Source organism: Gymnoscopelus braueri, assembly GCF_963280865.1.
Source record: "Gymnoscopelus braueri genome assembly, chromosome: 19".
In the NCBI taxonomy this organism is placed as follows: Eukaryota; Metazoa; Chordata; class Actinopteri; order Myctophiformes; family Myctophidae; genus Gymnoscopelus; species Gymnoscopelus braueri.
This window is the reverse complement of record NC_137621.1, coordinates 8,452,695-8,471,100: the sequence shown is the minus strand read 5'-3', so window position 1 is coordinate 8,471,100 and position 18,406 is coordinate 8,452,695. Positions and strand designations below refer to the sequence as shown.

General features: G+C 46.5%; 1 protein-coding gene across 1 annotated transcript in view; it reads left to right on the top strand.

Moving 5' to 3' along the window:
• LOC308074634 (striatin-3-like) overlaps window positions 1–14,928 on the top strand; it is a gene marked incomplete at its 5' end in the record, with an annotated part of 32,550 nt that extends 17,622 nt beyond the window's left edge. Inside the window, 5 exons of the mRNA XM_080414141.1 lie at window positions 807–974; window positions 2,740–2,883; window positions 4,031–4,129; window positions 5,479–5,565; window positions 14,219–14,928. Of these exons, the coding sequence (XP_080270267.1) occupies window positions 807–974; window positions 2,740–2,883; window positions 4,031–4,129; window positions 5,479–5,565; window positions 14,219–14,388 (668 nt within the window). The 3' untranslated portion in view covers window positions 14,389–14,928. The remainder of the gene's footprint in view (window positions 1–806; window positions 975–2,739; window positions 2,884–4,030; window positions 4,130–5,478; window positions 5,566–14,218) is intronic.
• Window positions 14,929–18,406: the final 3,478 nt, after the last annotated feature.

Genomic DNA, 18,406 nt, shown 5'->3' with positions numbered 1-18,406 from the left:
CACACACACACACACACACACACACACACACCACACGCATGCACCTTAGTGGATCCAAGCACTCCATTTCAGCAGAAGATTGAACCCATTGCTTAATAATAAATCATATAAATGGGTGTGTTGTGGACTATTATTCTGGGGACGTACATTGGATCAAGCCTTTCCCAACATTCCAGACTACAAAATAAGTAATACAAAAGTAAAGATATAAAAGTATGCTGCCTGCCTGATATCAGTCAGAATAGAGAGACAGAAATACATTCTGGTATCGGATTGATATCGGTATCGACCGACTATTAAAAAAACAAATCGGATCGTTATCGAAAATCAAGGCTGCAGTTTCGGTATTGGAAGTGAAAAAGCTGCATCGGGACAGCCCTACACACAACACACATACACACACACACGACACACACTCTCACTCTCTCTCTGTCTCTCTCCAATTTACAATTTAGGCATTTAGCAGATGCTCTTATCCAGAGCGACTTAAAATAAGCAAGATAAACACATACATCAACTGCAGAGAGACAGTCAGTGTAGTGCCTCAGTAAACTAGGATCACAGGTAAGCCAGGAACCTAGCATCAGTCTGAACATTATACTATCAAACTAATAATCTATACATTGAAACTATTGGATACCGGGTAAACAATGAAGCTAGCATCTCTCTCAGTACAAACAGTGAAATGTTAAAGGTACTGTACTAACACAACGATACAATGTAACAACTTTGAAATATATGACAAAACATATGGCAAATGTAACCATTAAGTTAAAACTCCTCCCCTTTCTCTGTGGTCCAATCAGACCCCACGGTGCTGGCGGGCTCTTGGGCGGGCCACACAGACGCTGTGTGGGGATTGGCTTACAGCGGCATTAAGAACCGCCTCCTGTCGTGTTCTGCGGACGGAACGGTCAAGCTGTGGAACCCGGAGGAGAAGGACCCATGTATCAACACCTTCTCTGCTAACACAGGTTGGAACTTTGATTGATTGATTGAATATTTGATTGATTCTTTTTTTAAATGACAGAAAAAACAAAGCATTGTGGTCCAATAAAGATTCAGCAGTCAAACAACTGCAACAAACAACACAAAATATCAAATATATATCAAATGTATATCAAAACATACAGTTAGAAACAATTCATGATCACATATTTAATATGTTGGTCATCACTAAGAACTGAAATACAGAATTTCATACTTCAAAATACAAAATTAAAGGTTTTGTTGATATGGTTGAACATTTTTAAAAGTGTAAATATACTGTATGTTTATGTGCATTGCATTTATATGTATAGGGTTTATGTGACCCCATATGTGTTGAATCTGATATAATCGCATCATACGCTGTATTTTTGATGACAAAGAAGTTCGTGAACAGCCAAAAAAAGTAAAAAGAAACAGTTCATGATAAATCTGCACAACATCTGTTGAACATCTGTAAAACGTGACACTTAACACTAGAGCAGTGGTTCTCAAACCTTTTCATGTCAAGGACCCCCAAATTAATATTTTAACACTTTGAGTGTTGAAACTGTTCCTCGTTTTGCTGCGGACCCCCTGGTCCCAGAACCAATGTCCTTAACACATTAACTGCCAAGACCGTAGTCCTACGGGCCGTTAAATCCAACTGTTAAAGGAGAATTCCGGACAAATTAAGTGTTATCTTTGATGTCTCGTTACTCACCTACCGATGTGAAAAGTAGCGTTCTTTTTTTTCATATATTCCCCTGTCGTCATTTTTTAAACCCCCTCCGTTGTCATAATGGGAGCGCGTGGCTAAGGGAAATTCGTCTATTATAACCGACGCAAAGTTGTTTTTTTCACTACTAGTATTCATAGTAGAGTCTCATGATAGTCAAACATGCGTTGAAACTATCTGCGAGGCTGCCGTCAATGGCGAACGATTTAACACTGGTTGCTTGTTTCTTCCAGAACCTGGCAACTCGTGTTGCCAGAATCTGGAAACAAGCAACCAGTGTTAAATCGTTCTCCTTTAAGCGCCGAGACCGTAGCCCTACGGGCTGCGGTCTTTTCGCGCATGCGCGGTCCGGGTGCACTTTCGGATTTTTTTTGATCCACTTCCGTTTCCGGTTTGATGACAGGAAATAGAATTATTTGGGATCCGGTTTTCACGATCACGCCCGCTCCCGTTCTACAGACGAAACTGAAACTCAATTCTCTTCCTGTAGTTTTTTCTCCTCGCATTTCACTGTTTAACGTAATCCGCTCTAACTCAAACATGGATGCCCCGTTTGACACGTGGTTTTCACTGGGAGATACAGGGAGATCTCGCGGATGTAAACAGACTGTGTAGCGCTCAATCTTAAGGATTTTAACAAGATCTATGGCGACATGAAAAAAACAAAAAAACAACAAAAACACCTTGGCACTGGTGAGTACATTATGAGATTAGCCCTTGGCAGTGGATGTGTTAACCATTGATTACCAATGTTTGGAACCTATATTGTGTCATAAAGTGCAGTTTTCCAATCAATTTGAAAAATGTAGATTTGATAGTCGATCTACAAGATCACAAAGCTTCAGGCTTGTAGATCTAATTTTCAAATGATTTGAATATATATTTAAATGGCTGGCTGTGTGTGTGTGTGTGTGTGTGTGTGTGTGTGTGTGTGTGTGTGTGTGTGTGTGTGTGTGTGTGTGTGTGTGTGTGTGTGTGTGTGTGTGTGTGTGTGTGTGTGTGTGTGTGTGTGTGTGTGTGTGTGTGTGTGTGTGTGGAACACGGCATCCCGACATCAGTAGATTTCATCGGCTGTGACCCCGCCCACATGGTGACGTCATTCAGCAGTGGAGATATCGTGATCTTTGACCTGGAGACCTCTCAGCCAACCCTGGTCCTCCACGGACAAGGAGACACAAGTACGAACACACACACACACACACACACACACACACACACACACACACACACACACACACACACACACACACACACACACACACACACACACACACACACACACACACACACACACACACACACACACACACACACACACTTTAGTGTTACTAAACTTTGAGAACACATCCTGAATCTTTTCCTAATTGTAAGTCTAACTTTAAAAATCTTTTTGAACTATTGGGGGCGTTGTCCACATAGAACGCCTTTTGAGCTGGCAGTCTGCCATGTATGCATGTATTTCTATGGTAAAGACAGTCTGCCATGTATTTCTATGGTAAAGACAGTCTGCCATGCATTTCTATGGTGAAGACAGTCTGCCATTTATTTCTATGGTAAAGACAGTCTGCCATGCATTTCTATGGTGAAGACAGTCTGCCATTTATTTCTATGGTGAAATCAGTCTGCCATTTATTTCTATGGTGAAGACAGTCTGCCATTTATTTCTATGGTGAAGAAGACAGTCTGCCATTTATTTCTATGGTCAAAACAGTCTGCCATGTATTTCTATGGTAAAGATATTGTGTCAGGTATCAACCATGTTGTTTGTGTCATGTTGTGTCAGGTATAAACCATGTTGTTTGTGTCAGGTATAAACCATGTTGTGTGTGTCATGTTGTGTCAGGTATCAACCATGTTGTTTGTGTCATGTTGTGTCAGGTATAAACCATGTTGTGTGTGTCATGTTGTGTCAGGTATCAACCATGTTGTTTGTGTCATGTTGTGTCAGGTATAAACCATGTTGTTTGTGTCATGTTGTGTCAGGTATAAACCATGTTGTTTGTGTCAGGTATAAACCATGTTGTGTGTGTCATGTTGTGTCAGGTATAAACCATGTTGTGTGTGTCATGTTGTGTCAGGTATCAACCATGTTGTGTTTGTCATGTTGTGTCAGGTATAAACCATGTTGTGTGTGTCATGTTGTGTCAGGTATCAACCATGTTGTGTGTGTGTCATGTTGTGTCAGGTATAAACCATGTTGTGTGTGACATGTTGTGTCAGGTATAAACCATGTTGTGTGTGTCCTGTTGTGTCAGGTATCAACCATGTTGTGTGTGCCATGTTGTGTCAGGTATAAACCATGTTGTGTGTGTCATGTTGTGTCAGGTATCAACCACATCAACAGGGTGGTGAGTCACCCTACACTACCCATCACCATCACAGCTCACGAGGACAGACACATCAAGTTCTTTGATAACAAATCAGGTGAGACTTTGACTGCATTAATCACATACTATCTTGTTTCCACACAGCTGTGTGTGACAAAGGGTCCCTTTGTCAGCCTTCTGATTGGCCCCTGACCGACCAAAAAGTAGGCTCTATCCTCCTTGTTCTGCCCTCGTTCGGCCTCCTTCTGGTTGTTTATGCTGAGTTTGCTTAAAGGGCAAGACCACTTTGGTAGAGGTTTGGGTTGTGTAGTTACCTTGTCATGATGAAACTCCAAAGGTGGACAAGAAATCTAAAATAATTGCTCCATTGGTTAGAAATTGATCATTCAAAATAAGCTCCTCATTGACTTACATTATACGCTGAAACAGCCCTCAAAGTCACTCTTTTAGCACGTTAAACGAACACAAACAAAGTTGATTCAGTCAATATAGAACATCACCAAACCCAGTAATGTTTGTGTTTTTAATAAAAATGTTAACTTCCTGTTGATTTTGCTATTTTTATTAAGAAGAAAACCCGGACTGGATCCACAGATCCGGATTTTCAAATAGTAAGATCAGCAGGAAGTTAACACTTTTATTAAAAAAACTAACAATACTGGGTTCTATATTGTCTGAATCAGCTTTGTTTGTGTTCGCACCCGAGATGTTCCTCTTTACTGAGGCCACGTTTAAAATATCACCCGCCAAGGTATTAAACATTGTTTGTTATCCCCTTGCCAGCGTAATTACCTTCATCCGATGAATTTTGAAACGCCGTGGAGGCGACATTGTATTCCAAAAAAAACAAAAAAGGCGGAGGGAAGGGGTAAGAGGAGGGATCTGTGTATTCAGACGGACCACAACTTTCCAACCGCGATCCGCCATTTTGGGGCTGGGGCTCGCTGAAAACAGTGGTTTTCAATGCAAAAAACAGCAACTGAGTTACAGCCGTTTTTCTGAAAATCCCATAGTCAGGGCGGGCGGAAGTGACGTTTTTTGGAATGATCTCACATCCACATACTTCTTCTCTCATTGACGATGGATCATCACAGAGCTGTGTTACGGTGCCTAAAACAGCGTGCCTATTTTTTTTTAATAGAACGACTTTATGCGATTTGGCGGACAAGTGCGTGGTTGGCAGAAAATAAGAATTTAATACATTTCAACTGAAAAAACACATGGTAATGGATGGAAAGAGAAGATTTCTGTCCAACCAAGCAACAGCAACTAATAATGGCTGTGACGGAGGGGCGAGACCACGGGCGGGTCTTGACAAAGGGTCAATTGGCGTAACAGAAAGAAAGAAAGAAATAAAGGAAATGAAAGAAATGCGAACATTTACGAAAATTAATGTGGATAATAAGTGTGTGTGTGTGTGTGTGTGTGTGTGTGTGTTTTATGCAGGGAAAGTGATCCATGCCATGGTGGCGCACTTGGACGCAGTGACCAGTCTGGCTGTGGACCCAAACGGCATCTATCTGATGTCAGGCAGTAAGTGACCAATCAGTACTGAGATCTATTAATCTATTCATTAATCGCATCTGTGTCATTTTAGATTTATATCCATAACCATTATTTTATACCTTGGGCTATTCAAAAATAGCAGATATACAAGCTCATAGCTTGTAGATCTTTTTTGAAAAATCTAGAAAATGTTGTGCAAATCTATATATATATATTTTTTAAGCGAACATTTGTAACTCAAATCTTTGCTTCTGAAATGAGGGTCCGTGACCAAATACATATAATGTTGGGGGTCCTTGACATGAAAAGGTTTTAAGCACCACTGATATTATAACAACAAGGTTTTCAGAAAACTGTTAGGATTTAGAAGACATTTTGTAGATGCGTTCCCGAATTGAATGGGTTAAAGCAGTGGTTCTTAAAGTGGGGTCCTTGAGGGGGTTCCAGGGGGTCCCCAGCTAAATGATTGATAGTTAAGGAACCAAATGGACCCTTACAGGTCCATTTGGTTCCATTTGTACACTTTCAGAGTTATGGGGGCTACCCCTCCCCCCCTTGTTTACAAATTATATTTGTTAATAATAAGTTGGATTCATGTTAAAGGTGCAATCTGTAACTTTTGTCCCTCCTGAGATCTCAGTGGTGACATTTGTACCACAGAGCTAATAAGAATAAACGAGAGTTATGCATATAACTAAGGTTCTACGAATTCCGGATGACCGCCAGAGGCAGTGTTTTCAACACCTGGATATCATCGCGCGCTCGCGCATAGGTCGAATATTAATACCAACAAAGTCACTCGTGACCTGTGTACGCGCACGCCACCTATATAGGTGCGATGCACACAGCGTTCATCCTCATGAAATCTTTTCGTCGAGAACGAGATTCCGAGTGACAGTCAACTCTGGCGGTCATCCGGAATTCGTAGAACCTTAGTTATATGCATAACTCTCGTTCTACTTCATTCCTACTGACCGCCAGAGGCAGTGTTTTCAACACCTGGATGACTAATACCAACATAGTCACGAGGAACCTGCCCTTACCTGACCATCAGTTGCAGGTAGAAGAGGCCGACAGCACCGCCATCGCCATGGGATGAGGGGCGGCCACATTCACCCTGTAGAAGCGGGCAAACGTGCAGGAAGAGGCCCACGCTGCTGCCGCACATATGTCAGCCAGTGGGACACCCCTCAATGCAGCCCAGGAGGTGGACACGCTCCTGGTTGAATGACATCTCACAGGAGGAACAGGCAAACCCTTGCGTTCGTAGGCCTGCAGAATGGCATCAACAATCCAGTGAGAGAGTCGTTGTTTGGACAGAGCACACCCTTTCCTGTGCCCTCCATAACAGAGAAACAGTGCGTCAGACTTCCGAAACACAGAAGTCACATCCACATACTGCCTCAGGACCCGGATGGGGCACAGCAACCCACGATCAGGATGCGATCCCTCTGCCCCCGGCTGTGGGGCATAAGCCGTCAATCCGACAGGCTGGTTGATATGGAAGGCTGAAAGCCTCTTTGGGAGAAAGGAGGGGTTGGGCCACATAGTAACCCCAGACCCATCCGAAGTCCACCTCATACAGTCCCTGGCGACAGACAGGGCCTGGAGTTCCCCCACTCGCTTGGCAGATGTAATGGCAAGGAGGAAGGCGGTTTTAACAGACAGCCACCTGAGATCCGCCCGCTCCAGCGGCTCGAACGGTGGAGAACACAGGGCTTCCAAGACCGTAGGCAAGTCCCACGAGGGCACCCGAGTGACATGCGGGGGGCGCAATCTAAGAGCCCCCTTCAGAAAGCGACTCACAAAAGGATGAGATCCCACAGTACGACCGTCCACCGGCTCGTGCTGAGCCGAAATGGCGGCAATATACACCTTCATTGTAGAGGCTGAGAGCCCCTTAACCAACAATGTCTGTACATAGCGGAGCAGTATTGGTACCGAGCACCTGACTGGATCCACTTGTTGGCCCTCACACCAACTACGGAACAATTTCCATCTGTTAGAGTACAGCGCTCTAGTGGAGGGTGCACGAGCGTTCAGCAAGGTATGGACAACCGCCTGATCGCAGGAGTTCAGCAGTGAATCCGGCCCCTCAGGGGCCATACATGAAGTCGGAGGCGATCTGGCTGGGGATGCCAAATGCTGCCCCCTATTTGCGACAGGAGGTCCTGTCTCGACGGGAGAGGCCAAGGCGCTCCGTTGAGAAGCCGTCGGATCATGGGAAACCATATCCTCCCCGGCCAGTATGGAGCCACCAGCAGCACCGTGTGACCGCATGTGGCTATTCTGTGAAGCGTCAGCCCGAGCAGTGGAATTGGAGGGAATGCGTACAAGAGGCAGTCTAGGGGCCATGGGTGAGCTAATGCGTCCTGCCCCAATGGACTGGTTGGATCCGACAGGGAGAACCACAGTCGACAGTGTGTTGATGTGCTTGAAGCAAACAGATCCACTTCTGCTCTCCCGTACCTCTCCCAGATCTCCTGAATCACTGAGGGGTCCAACCTCCACTCGCCTGGAGGAGGACTCTGGCGAGAAAGCATATCTGCAGCCTGGTTGTGAACACCTGGCAGATGTACTGCCCTGAGACTGGCCAGGCGAGGAAAGGCCCACTGAAGGAGTCTCTGAGCCTCCTGCAGAGACTGCCTGGACCTGACACCTCCCTGATGGTTCACATGGTAGACCGTTGACGTATTGTCTGATCGGACAAGGACATGTTTCCCTTCCAAGGCGGGAAGGAAATGCTTGAGGGCTAAGTACACTGCACGGAGCTCCAGCGCATTTATATGTAGTAGCCCCTGCTGAGGGCCCCAGGTTCCTCTTATGGTCCTGTGATTCCACACAGCCCCCCAGCCTGAGAGAGATGCATCCGTCACCACTATCTCCCGGCGAGAGGGCAGTGAGCCCATGGCGACGCCCCGGCATAGACTCGCCCTCCTTCTCCAGGGTTCTAGCAGCCGACGGCACTGGCTGGAGTTCCTCACCAGTCTTTTCTGGTGCCTCTTGGGGTCGAGGCCCAAGCCGTTGACCAACCGCTGCAGGGGGCGCAACGAAAGGAGTCCTAGGGGCACAATTGCGGATGCCGCAATCAATGTGCCCAGCAGACGAAGGAGCAGGCCGTATGTCGGCCTTGTACTTCCCCGTACACGAGCGACAAGGGCCACAATGTCGTCCACTCTCCGTGGGGAGGGGCAGGCCCGCATTGAAACTGAATTGAGGGCGATGCCGATGAACACCACAGTTTGACTGGGAGCCAGAGAGCTCTTGGCGAGATTCACCGTGAGCCCCAGCCGTGCGGCATGGGCCAGAAGGGTGGACGTATCGCTGAGTGCCTGCTCTTGGTTCGAAGCACATACCAGCCAATCGTCTAAGTACGGGAGGATCCGCATGCCTCTGGCCTGCAGCGGAGCAAGCGCCGCCGCTACGCATCTGGTGAAGATCCGGGGGGCGAGAGAGAGCCCGAATGGGAGCACCCGGAACTGATAAGCCCGCCCCTTGAAAGCAAAGCGGAGAAACTGTCTGTGGTGTGGTGCTATTGGCACATGGAAATAAGCATCTTTCAGGTCGATGCTTGTGAACCAATCGTTCTCTGCCACAGTCTGGAGAACATCCACTGTGCGCAGCATTCGGAAACGAAAAACCTTCAGGTACTGATTCAACCGCCTGAGGTCGAGGATCGGCCGAAGGCCGCCGTCCTTCTTCGGAATAAGGAAATAAATGGAGTAGAACCCTCTTAGCTGAGCTGAACCAGGTACATACTCTATGGCTCTCTTCTCTAGGAGCTCTGAAATCTCCCGGCTGAGGGCTTGAGACCTCAGCGGGTCGTCGACCACCGTCATCCGTACCCCTGTGAAACTTGGGGGCCGACGATTGAATTGAATCCTGTAACCCTTGGACAGCGTTGCCACCACCCAAGGGTCTGAAGTCAAGGCTTCCCAGCGGCTGAGATGTTGTGGGGTGAACCGGCTGGGGCCCGGGTCGGGAGAGTCACCTCCGACTCCCCCGGTCCTGGACTGGTTTAGAGGATCGGCCGGCAGGGGCCCCACGCCTAGGAGCCCTGCCTGTGGGCGGCCGGAAAGAAGGCTCTTGGGGGCCCTGTTGGGGTTGGCCCTGCCGAGGAAAGGGACGTCTGGCTCCCGAGGAGCTCTGGCCCCCAGCTGCTGGGTAAGGAGTGCCCGTGCGTCTAGGCTGAGGTGACGGTGCTGGGCGTAAGTCCGCGTACTGGCGCCTGGACCTGTTCGCTTGAACACTACGCTCCAGGGCCTCTTGAGCTGCGGGCCCAAACATCTGGCCTGGAATGACAGGTAGTGTGCGGAGTGTCCTCCTGCACCCCTCCGACAACGGGGACTGGGCGAGCCACACCTGGCGACGAGCCAAAGTCAGAGTGGACATCAGTCTGCCAAGTTCCCTCGCCATATAAGCGAAAGCGTGGAGTGAGGCCTCACTCAGGCTCTGTGACGGGGCGTCACCCCCCGCCGTGCGGAGGGACTGGTCTAGGGCCAGTATAAGGTGGGAAAGAGAATTTCCGATACGAGCCGCCCGAGCTGCTATATCGTAGCTCCTGGTGAGGTAGTCATCGGTGACCCTGCATTGTGCTCGTGGACAACGAGCATCCGGTCTGAGGGCCTCATCTGGGGACAGTATTAAGGATGCAATGGCCGGGTCTATAGCCGGCACGCGGTCTAACCCATACTCCCCCGCTTTGTCCATGGACGCCAAGGCCCTGCAGTCTTGTGACAGGTGGAGACTGGCCTTGGCCCTGGGATCTGACCAACATCGCTGAAGCTCCTTGATGAAGTCCTCAGACGGTGGCACACTGAAGGAGGACTGCTGAGCGTGCCTGAAGAAGGCATTAGGAGGGGGGGCCTCCCCCGGGGGGGCATCCAGTCCAAGCTGTGCCAAGGCCAGCTGAACGGCCTCCCTAGCTGCATGGAACCCAGGCCCATGAGCATCTGCTCCAGACCCCTGAGAGCCTGTCACTGAGCGGGTGGGGGACCCGCCCCCGCCCTCTTCCTCCAGGTCCTCATGCTTTTCCGTTCCGGACGCAAACTGGGAGTCCGAGGCTGCAATAGACATGGCATCGTCCTCATGTTGATCAGCAACATCGACAGTATCATGGCCATAGTTCCCATCTCTAACCTGGAGTGGAGGAGCTGGGGCCACAGCATCGGTGCGGGGAGCACCAGGCTGCAGGTTGAGGAGAAGGGCTTTAATTTCAGCAAACTCAGAGGTCAATGTGTCCACCTTGCGAGACAACGGATCATCCTCCTGACGTCTCCTCTTGGCGCCTGAGGTCCCAGTACCTAGGCGCTGGCGCTTAGACAGACCCCCTACAGGGCTCAAGACTGGCATTCCTGAGGAAGGCACCTCTTCGGTATCCTCCTCAGCCATAGCCAACCTCTCTTCCCTCTCAGCGAAAGACATGCTACTGCAATCAACGCAAGCGTCCTCCGTCAAGGCTAGTCTTAGATGCCCAATGCCAAGACAGTGTGGGCATAGGTCATGGCCATCCTCTGATCCCAGAGCAGCCGAGCACGTGTTACAGACGGCGTACATCGCCAGCATGGCAGCACCAAGCAGCAGTGGAGCGAGACACACTCCCAATGCTAATTGCTATACAATACAGTGGGCCACACCGTGGTTACGCTTTTTTTTTTTTTTTTCTCTCTTGTCCAGTGACCAGCAGCAGCGGAGCGAAACACACTCCCAATGCTTGCGGTATATTAAAGCGGTAGAGCGAAACACACTCTCAGCGCTAATCCTCCTTTCCTTCAGAAGTGGAGCGAAAGGCACTCCCAATGCTAGGCTAGCAGTCAAACATTCACTCACCGTCGCCGATGTACAGCTATGGCTCCATGCCTGGATTGCCTCGATGTTATTGTCGTTAGCCACGGATGCTAACAAGCAGCCGCTAACTCCATACACCGTCGCTGCAACTATATGCTTCCTCTCTTTTTCCCTTGTCCTTTTCTCTCCTTTTCGGTTCTTTCCCCTATGAACGGGGTAATCCAATATATAAACAGGCTACGCAGTCTCTGGAGGACGGACCGTAGTCCGTAGCTCCAACCGTGTCGGTTGCGAAACTTCACGCGCAGCTTGTAGTTGGTCGACCTACGCTTACGGAGGCGAAAAGATGAAAGAGGATGAACGCTGTGTGCATCGCACCTATATAGGTGGCGTGCGCGTACACAGGTCACGAGTGACTTTGTTGGTATTAATATTCGACCTATGCGCGAGCGCGCGATGATATCCAGGTGTTGAAAACACTGCCTCTGGCGGTCAGTAGGAATGAAGTAGAACCTTCTTTAAATCAGGGGAGATGTTGAATTTGGCCTTCCAGGCAGTACCACTTGTCAGCCAGTAGGTGTCCTACCAGACCACAGGATCTCAATAGAAGAGCAGAGAGCAGTAGTGTACTGTGTTTGAGTCTGCATTTACTTTACTAGAGTATTTCCAATTTTCAATACTTTTACTTCTACTCCACTACATATCAGAGGCAAATATTGTACTTTTTACTCCACTACAATTATTTGAAAACTTAAATTACTTTGTAGATTTTGATTGTCATTACAAAACATACACCAACCACTTCAGCCCTATGCATACTGAGGCTATTTGAAAATAGCTGATCTACAAGCTCACAACGTGTCGCTTTGTGGCGCGTTGTGAGCTTGTAGATCTGCTATTTTCAAAGCATTTTCATACATCTGGAAACTTCTGAAATGTGACATTTTGCTAAATGAGTACCGGTACTTTTACTTTCAGCACTTATGTATATTTTAATGCAAATACTTTTGTACTTTTACTCAAGTGCATTTTGAATAGCGGACTTTTACTTGTAACAGAGTATATTTTCTACATTGCAGTATTGATACTTTTACTTAAGTACAAAATGTGAGTAATTTTCCCACCACTGTGTGGACCAATGGATGCTAAGTTCATTGTTTACTTGGTATGTTATAGTTTCAAATGGTCAGATGGTTATTTCAATTGTACATTGTTTAGACATGGGGTTTTCAACTGATTTTGACCCAGGGACCACCATCCTGACTAAAAGCAACCTGGGGACCACCACTATTGTGTCGGGTGGGTCCATCATAGACCGACCCCACACAATAGTGGTGGGGGTTCATGCACCATTCCATGGGTTAAGATTCAGGTTTTTTTTCTTACTTGTTACTCACTAATCACACTATCACAGTCGGAGCTGGACACAAAAAAATGGTTTTCAAAGCATTTTTATTATCAGTAAAGATCAGGGATATCATTGGCAAGCACAACATTTTTGTTGGATATACTGACACATTTGAATGCATAAACTATTTACAAAAGTGTCTTCTCCCTGGACCAAGCAGGACAGCCCAAGTCCTCTCTCAATATAAGTCTCTTTCAGTCAATCACACAATTGTGTGATGTGAGACAAATGTGCAACACTGAAGACACATTTCATAGCAGGCTTGACAAGTTTCTCTTTTTGTTCTTTTTTCCATTTCTTTTTTTCTATCCACAAGTTTCCTTAGGGCGTTGTGGGCATCACTTCCTGTCAATTTGATCCAATCAAATTGACAGGAAGTGATGCCCACAACCCCTAGGAAACTTGTGGATATATATTTTTTTATAAATGAGTACAAGGTACAACATGCTTCCTGACTTCTTGACAAAACCATAAAAATGCAGCATTTTCATTCAAGGCTATTCCAATCACTGAAGCAAAAGGTGAAATAATTTAGCATCAATAACTTTTATAAGTTACACTTACAGTTAGTGTGATTTCTGGGCATGGTGAGTTGCACACAGTCTGTCTACAGTCTCATGTCATTCTCTGGCTCCAGCCTAGCCCTTGTACTTACTCTTCAGATAAGTCAGTGTGGAAAACCCACTCTCACAGAGGTAGGTTGTTGCAAAAGGTAACAACAGACACTTCATTGCTTTTGCTGTAAGCTCTGGGAATTCTGCCTTACAACTCATCCAGAACTTTGCAAGGGGCTGTGTTTCATACGTGTGCCTCCTAACAGAGTCTGTGGACATGTCAATGAGCTGATCCTCTTCTGTGGGAGTTAAGCTTGAACCCTCTGCTGCTGCATCACTGAATGGGTGCAGGATCCACTTGCTGCCACTGGTCAGACTCGGCAAAGTACTTTTCAAATTGAGACACAAGCCTCCTCAAATGGCCACTGATAATGTCTTTAATGTCAGTACTGTCAGTATAATGCTCAAGTGATGGAAACATAGCCAGGTTTTGTGTCCGGGTAGCTCAGTCGGTAGAGCTCTCGCCTACAGACCACAAGGTCATGGGGTTCGATCCCGGGCACCGCCAACTCAGCGTATGAGTAGCACGGCTTGGTAGCACGGCTCGGCTTGGAGCTGATGGTAGGTGTGGAGCTCAACCTCAGCAATCCATCTCCCAGGGGTCTAGTGCATTGTACCGGGGACAGACTCCCGCGTGTCATCGGCTGTTACCGACAATAAGCCACTCCCGACCTACTTATATTACCACTCTCCACTCGCTGTATCCACCTTTTCATCTTTTTAATAAATCCCTCAAATTTTTCGTACAGCTGTAAAACGTTTGAATCTTCCTTGCATGGAGCTGTTCAGCTTGTTGAGCTCAGCAAAAATATCTGTGAGGTAAGTGTCAATAAGAGGTTGTAACTTCTTTGTTCTGTGTCGCCCCCCTCAGGCCACGACTGCTCGGTGCGCCTGTGGAACCTGGACAGCAAGACGTGCGTTCAGGAAATAACGGCGCACAGGAAGAAGAGCGAGGAGGCCATCTACGACGTGACCTTTCACCCCTCCAAAGCCTACATCGCCTCCGCGGGGGCCGACGCCCTCGCCAGGGTGTACGTGTAAAAGAGCGCTGGTTTCTCAACGTCCGGTCCGGGGGACCACCAGGGGGTCCTTAATGGACTCTTTAACACGGGGTCTGTAACTCTGGGAGCGTACAAAAGGAATGGGTTTCTATTAACACTGAGGATTTCTTACAGTGTAGATTGGAGGTCCCAGAGATTAAAAAAGTGTGGCGTGGGGGTCTAATGCAGTGGTTCTCAACCTGTGGCTCGGGACCCCCGGGGTGGGGGGTCGCCAGATGACGGTAAAGTGACAATGTTAGGACGTTTAAGACCTTTTTAACACCTCGAAAAGAGAAGAAAAAGTAAAGAAAAAGACCATTACTGCATCAAAAGTAATCAACAAACTATACTATAGAAACTGGTCAAACATTGGGCCAAATTGTCAAATAATACAAGAAAGAGGAGGAGAAACAATTTGGAAATACATATCTACTGTGAGGCGTTGTGAGCTTGTAGATCTGCTATTTTCACTATTTATCTGTGGAACCGAGTCAAACTAGATGTAATGCCTCAACTCCTACAATTCCAAGTGCTTGTCAGGGTGGGGTGGGGGGGGGGGTCACATCCTGAAAACGTTGAGAACCACTGGTCTAATGCATATCCAGCTGGGGGTCCTTGAAGTTTAAAAAAGTTGAGAATCACTGAACTAAACCATATTGGTATCCTAATCTATTCTGTAAACTTCATTTAACTCTGAGAGTGTGCAAATGGAACCAAATGGACCCGTCTTACGGGTCCATTTGGTTCCATTTGTACACTCTCAGAGTTACAGACCCGCAAGGGTCCATTTGGACCGCTGGTGGACCCCCGGGCCGGACGTTGAGACCCACTGGCGTAGAGGACAACACGAGGACCCTTCACAAAAACACTGCTGCTCCTGAAACGCTACAGCCTATGGGACGGGGAGGAGGACGCGGTTACCACGGCCACGGTTCCATCCTCCGGGTGGGTGGGTGGTTGGTTGGGTGGCCCTGCGTTTTAAAGTCCCGCCCCCTACTCGTCGTCAATGTAGCGGAAAATGAACTGTTTTGGCCAATCATTGTCATCCTTTTCAAGCATTATTTGCATATTTAACATATTAGTGTAAAATAAAGTGTTTTTTAAGAATCCTCTCTGCTATAGCCCCACCCCCGCACATCTGCCTACACCTGTCTCACTCGCACTGCAGGACTGCGACCTGTCTCACACACTGCAGGATTGTGACCTGTCTCACACACTGCAGGACTGTGACCTGTCTCACACACTGCAGGATTGTGACCTGTCTCACACACTGCAGGACTGCAAACTTTCTCACTGCAGAATCACAAACTGTCTAACTGCAGGACTAACTGTCACATTGCAGGACTACAACCTGTCTCACTCCAGGACTGACTGTCTCACTGCAGGACTGACTTTCTCACTGCGGGACTAAAACCTGTCTCACTGCGGGACTAAAACCTGTCTCACTGCAGAACTAAAACCTGTCTCACTACCTAAAAAACTGTCTCACTATAGAACTGTTTCACTGCAGGACTAAAACCTGTCTCACTTTAGGACTAAATCCTGTCTCACTACAGGGCCAACTGTCTCACTACAGGACTAAAACCTGTCTCACTGCAGGACTAAAACCGGTCTCACTGCAGAATTAAAACCTGTCTCATCAGTCACAACCAAATAGTTACCGTGGCAACAGTTGCCAGGTAACGTGCCAGTGTGTGTTGCTAGGGGACGTATTTTAAGGCTCGTACGGATTCATAAAACCTTTGTTTTATTCTGTAAAACCATTTTATTTTCAAACATGCTAAAATGTGTGGTGTACCAAACTACATTTTTGTTTGTCTAATTGCATGATTAATACCACGATCAAGAACCACCATTAGTACCATCAAAGTATTTTTTCTAGTCTTCCAAAACGAGGAGAAAAAAACAACAACATTCTGATCAGTTTGGTGTTTTGTACTTTTATTTGTTTTACAAACGACAGGTTTGAAAGATTGTGTCTCAAAGAAGCAAAACAAAAAACGGCTGAAAAGAAATGTATATAAAATGTCTATAATATTAAATGTTGTAAACTGTACTCACAGCCTGTTCAGACTCTCGTTTGTTCTGGCTGATGAAGATGATGACATTTCCCTTTTAAAGGTTAATTATTAAACGGTTCTATTTTAACAGAATCATTCCAGAGTATTTTCAATACGTCAAGATCTCTCAATTCTTCAGTGTTTTGCTGTTTTACTGCTTTTTAAGTTGTTCTGCTGTGATGTGCTTCTGTACCTTTTCTGATGAGTGTGCTGGGAACAGATATTACTGAACCACTGTGTTTCATCCATCCAGGTTCTAGAGCCAGACCCATATGCAGTGGTGTAAAGTAACTAAGTACATTTACTCAAGTGCTGCACAATCTTTAGGTATACTTTTACTTTACTGGAGTATTTCCAATTGTCTATACTTTTACTTCTACTCCACTACATTTATTTGAAAACTTTAGTTACTAGTTACTTTGCAGATTCAAATTATTATAAAACATACATTAACCTAGGCTATTTGAAAATAGCCGATCTACAAGCTCACAGCGCGTCGCATTGTGAGCTTGTAGATCTGCTATTTTCAAATATTTTAGTACTTTTGCTTTTGGTACTTTAAGTACATTTGGATACCAATACTTTTGTACTTTTACTCAAGTAAATTCTTTATTTTTGACTTTTACTTGTAACAGAGTACTTATACATTGCAGCATTGACACTTTTACTTAAGTAAACCATTTGAGTACTTTTTATCACCACTGCCCTTATGTGGGTTTGGCCGGTATCTCATAGCCTGGCGGCCAGACTAATATCACTGTGTAGATATTAGTCTGGAATCTCTGTGTGGAACCTGCATTTCCAAGGGGCCAATTCAACAGATGCCACTGGTGATAAACCCGGCCCTTATTTGCATACTGGGCCCTGATGGGTCCCTCACTACTTCGGCGGGAGTGAAATCCAATCACAACTGAGCCGTGCCAGACCAAATCTGCTGAGGGCAACTTATTTTTTTTGCAATGGCAGATTAGTCTGGTTTCCAGGCTAGGTAGATCAGCCATACCATTATTTGACTTTTTGTTTTACAACAGCGGTATCATGCAGTCAATGTGTACTGATGTTTAACCTCTTTGCGCCTGTCGTCCCTATTCTAGGCATGTCGTTATAGGAGAAAAAATAGCCGATCCGTTGCATTGTGAGCTTGCAGATCGGCTATTTGTTTTTAGTTTTTTCTATTTTTATTTTATTAATTGCTTTTTACCCCTTTTTCTCCCCACTTTTAGTCCTCATTGATTCCTCCCCACACCTTACTGTGTGTTGTCACTGCTGCTGTATCATACTGACTCACCTGCCAGTGAGGAGGAGCCCCAACCGGGAGGACGTGGAGCCTTCGTCTTACCTACTCCTCCCGCCCATCACTCCCCTGCTGACAGGCTCCGCTTGAGCTTGACAAAGCCGGAAGCACCGCGGTGGATTCTAACCCCCAGACTCCACAGAGACCGTATATATTTTTTACATTTTTGAATAGGGCCTAAAGGGATAGTTCACCCCCCAAAATATCTATCGATTAGTCACCCCATGGAGACTTGAATATATATTTTTTATTTTATATCGCGTTCCTAAGCCAATAATTTGACCAGCGGACCGGTAGGAGACACAAAGGAGACTCTTTGTGTCTCCTACCGGAACCACTGCTGGTCATCCAATTATTGTCTTAGGAATGAGACAAAAACACAAAAAAATATCCATGAATTCAAGTCTCCATGGGGTGACTAATCGATAGGAAAAAGAGTCATCAGCCCCGATCAGCATCCTCTGTCTGTCTGTCAGTCTTTTTGTGTATATATTTAATATGTGTCACTTGGACAGGAACGTGTGATGATGCCCTCTCTTGCAACCACCTCCGGGAAGAGGAAGAGACAGCAGGCCTCACCCTCTCCTAGCACTCTCCCTCCTCCCTCTGTCTATCTTCTTATCTGTGGCCCATAGGGCAGGAGTCTCTCTCCTGTTTATGTAGCG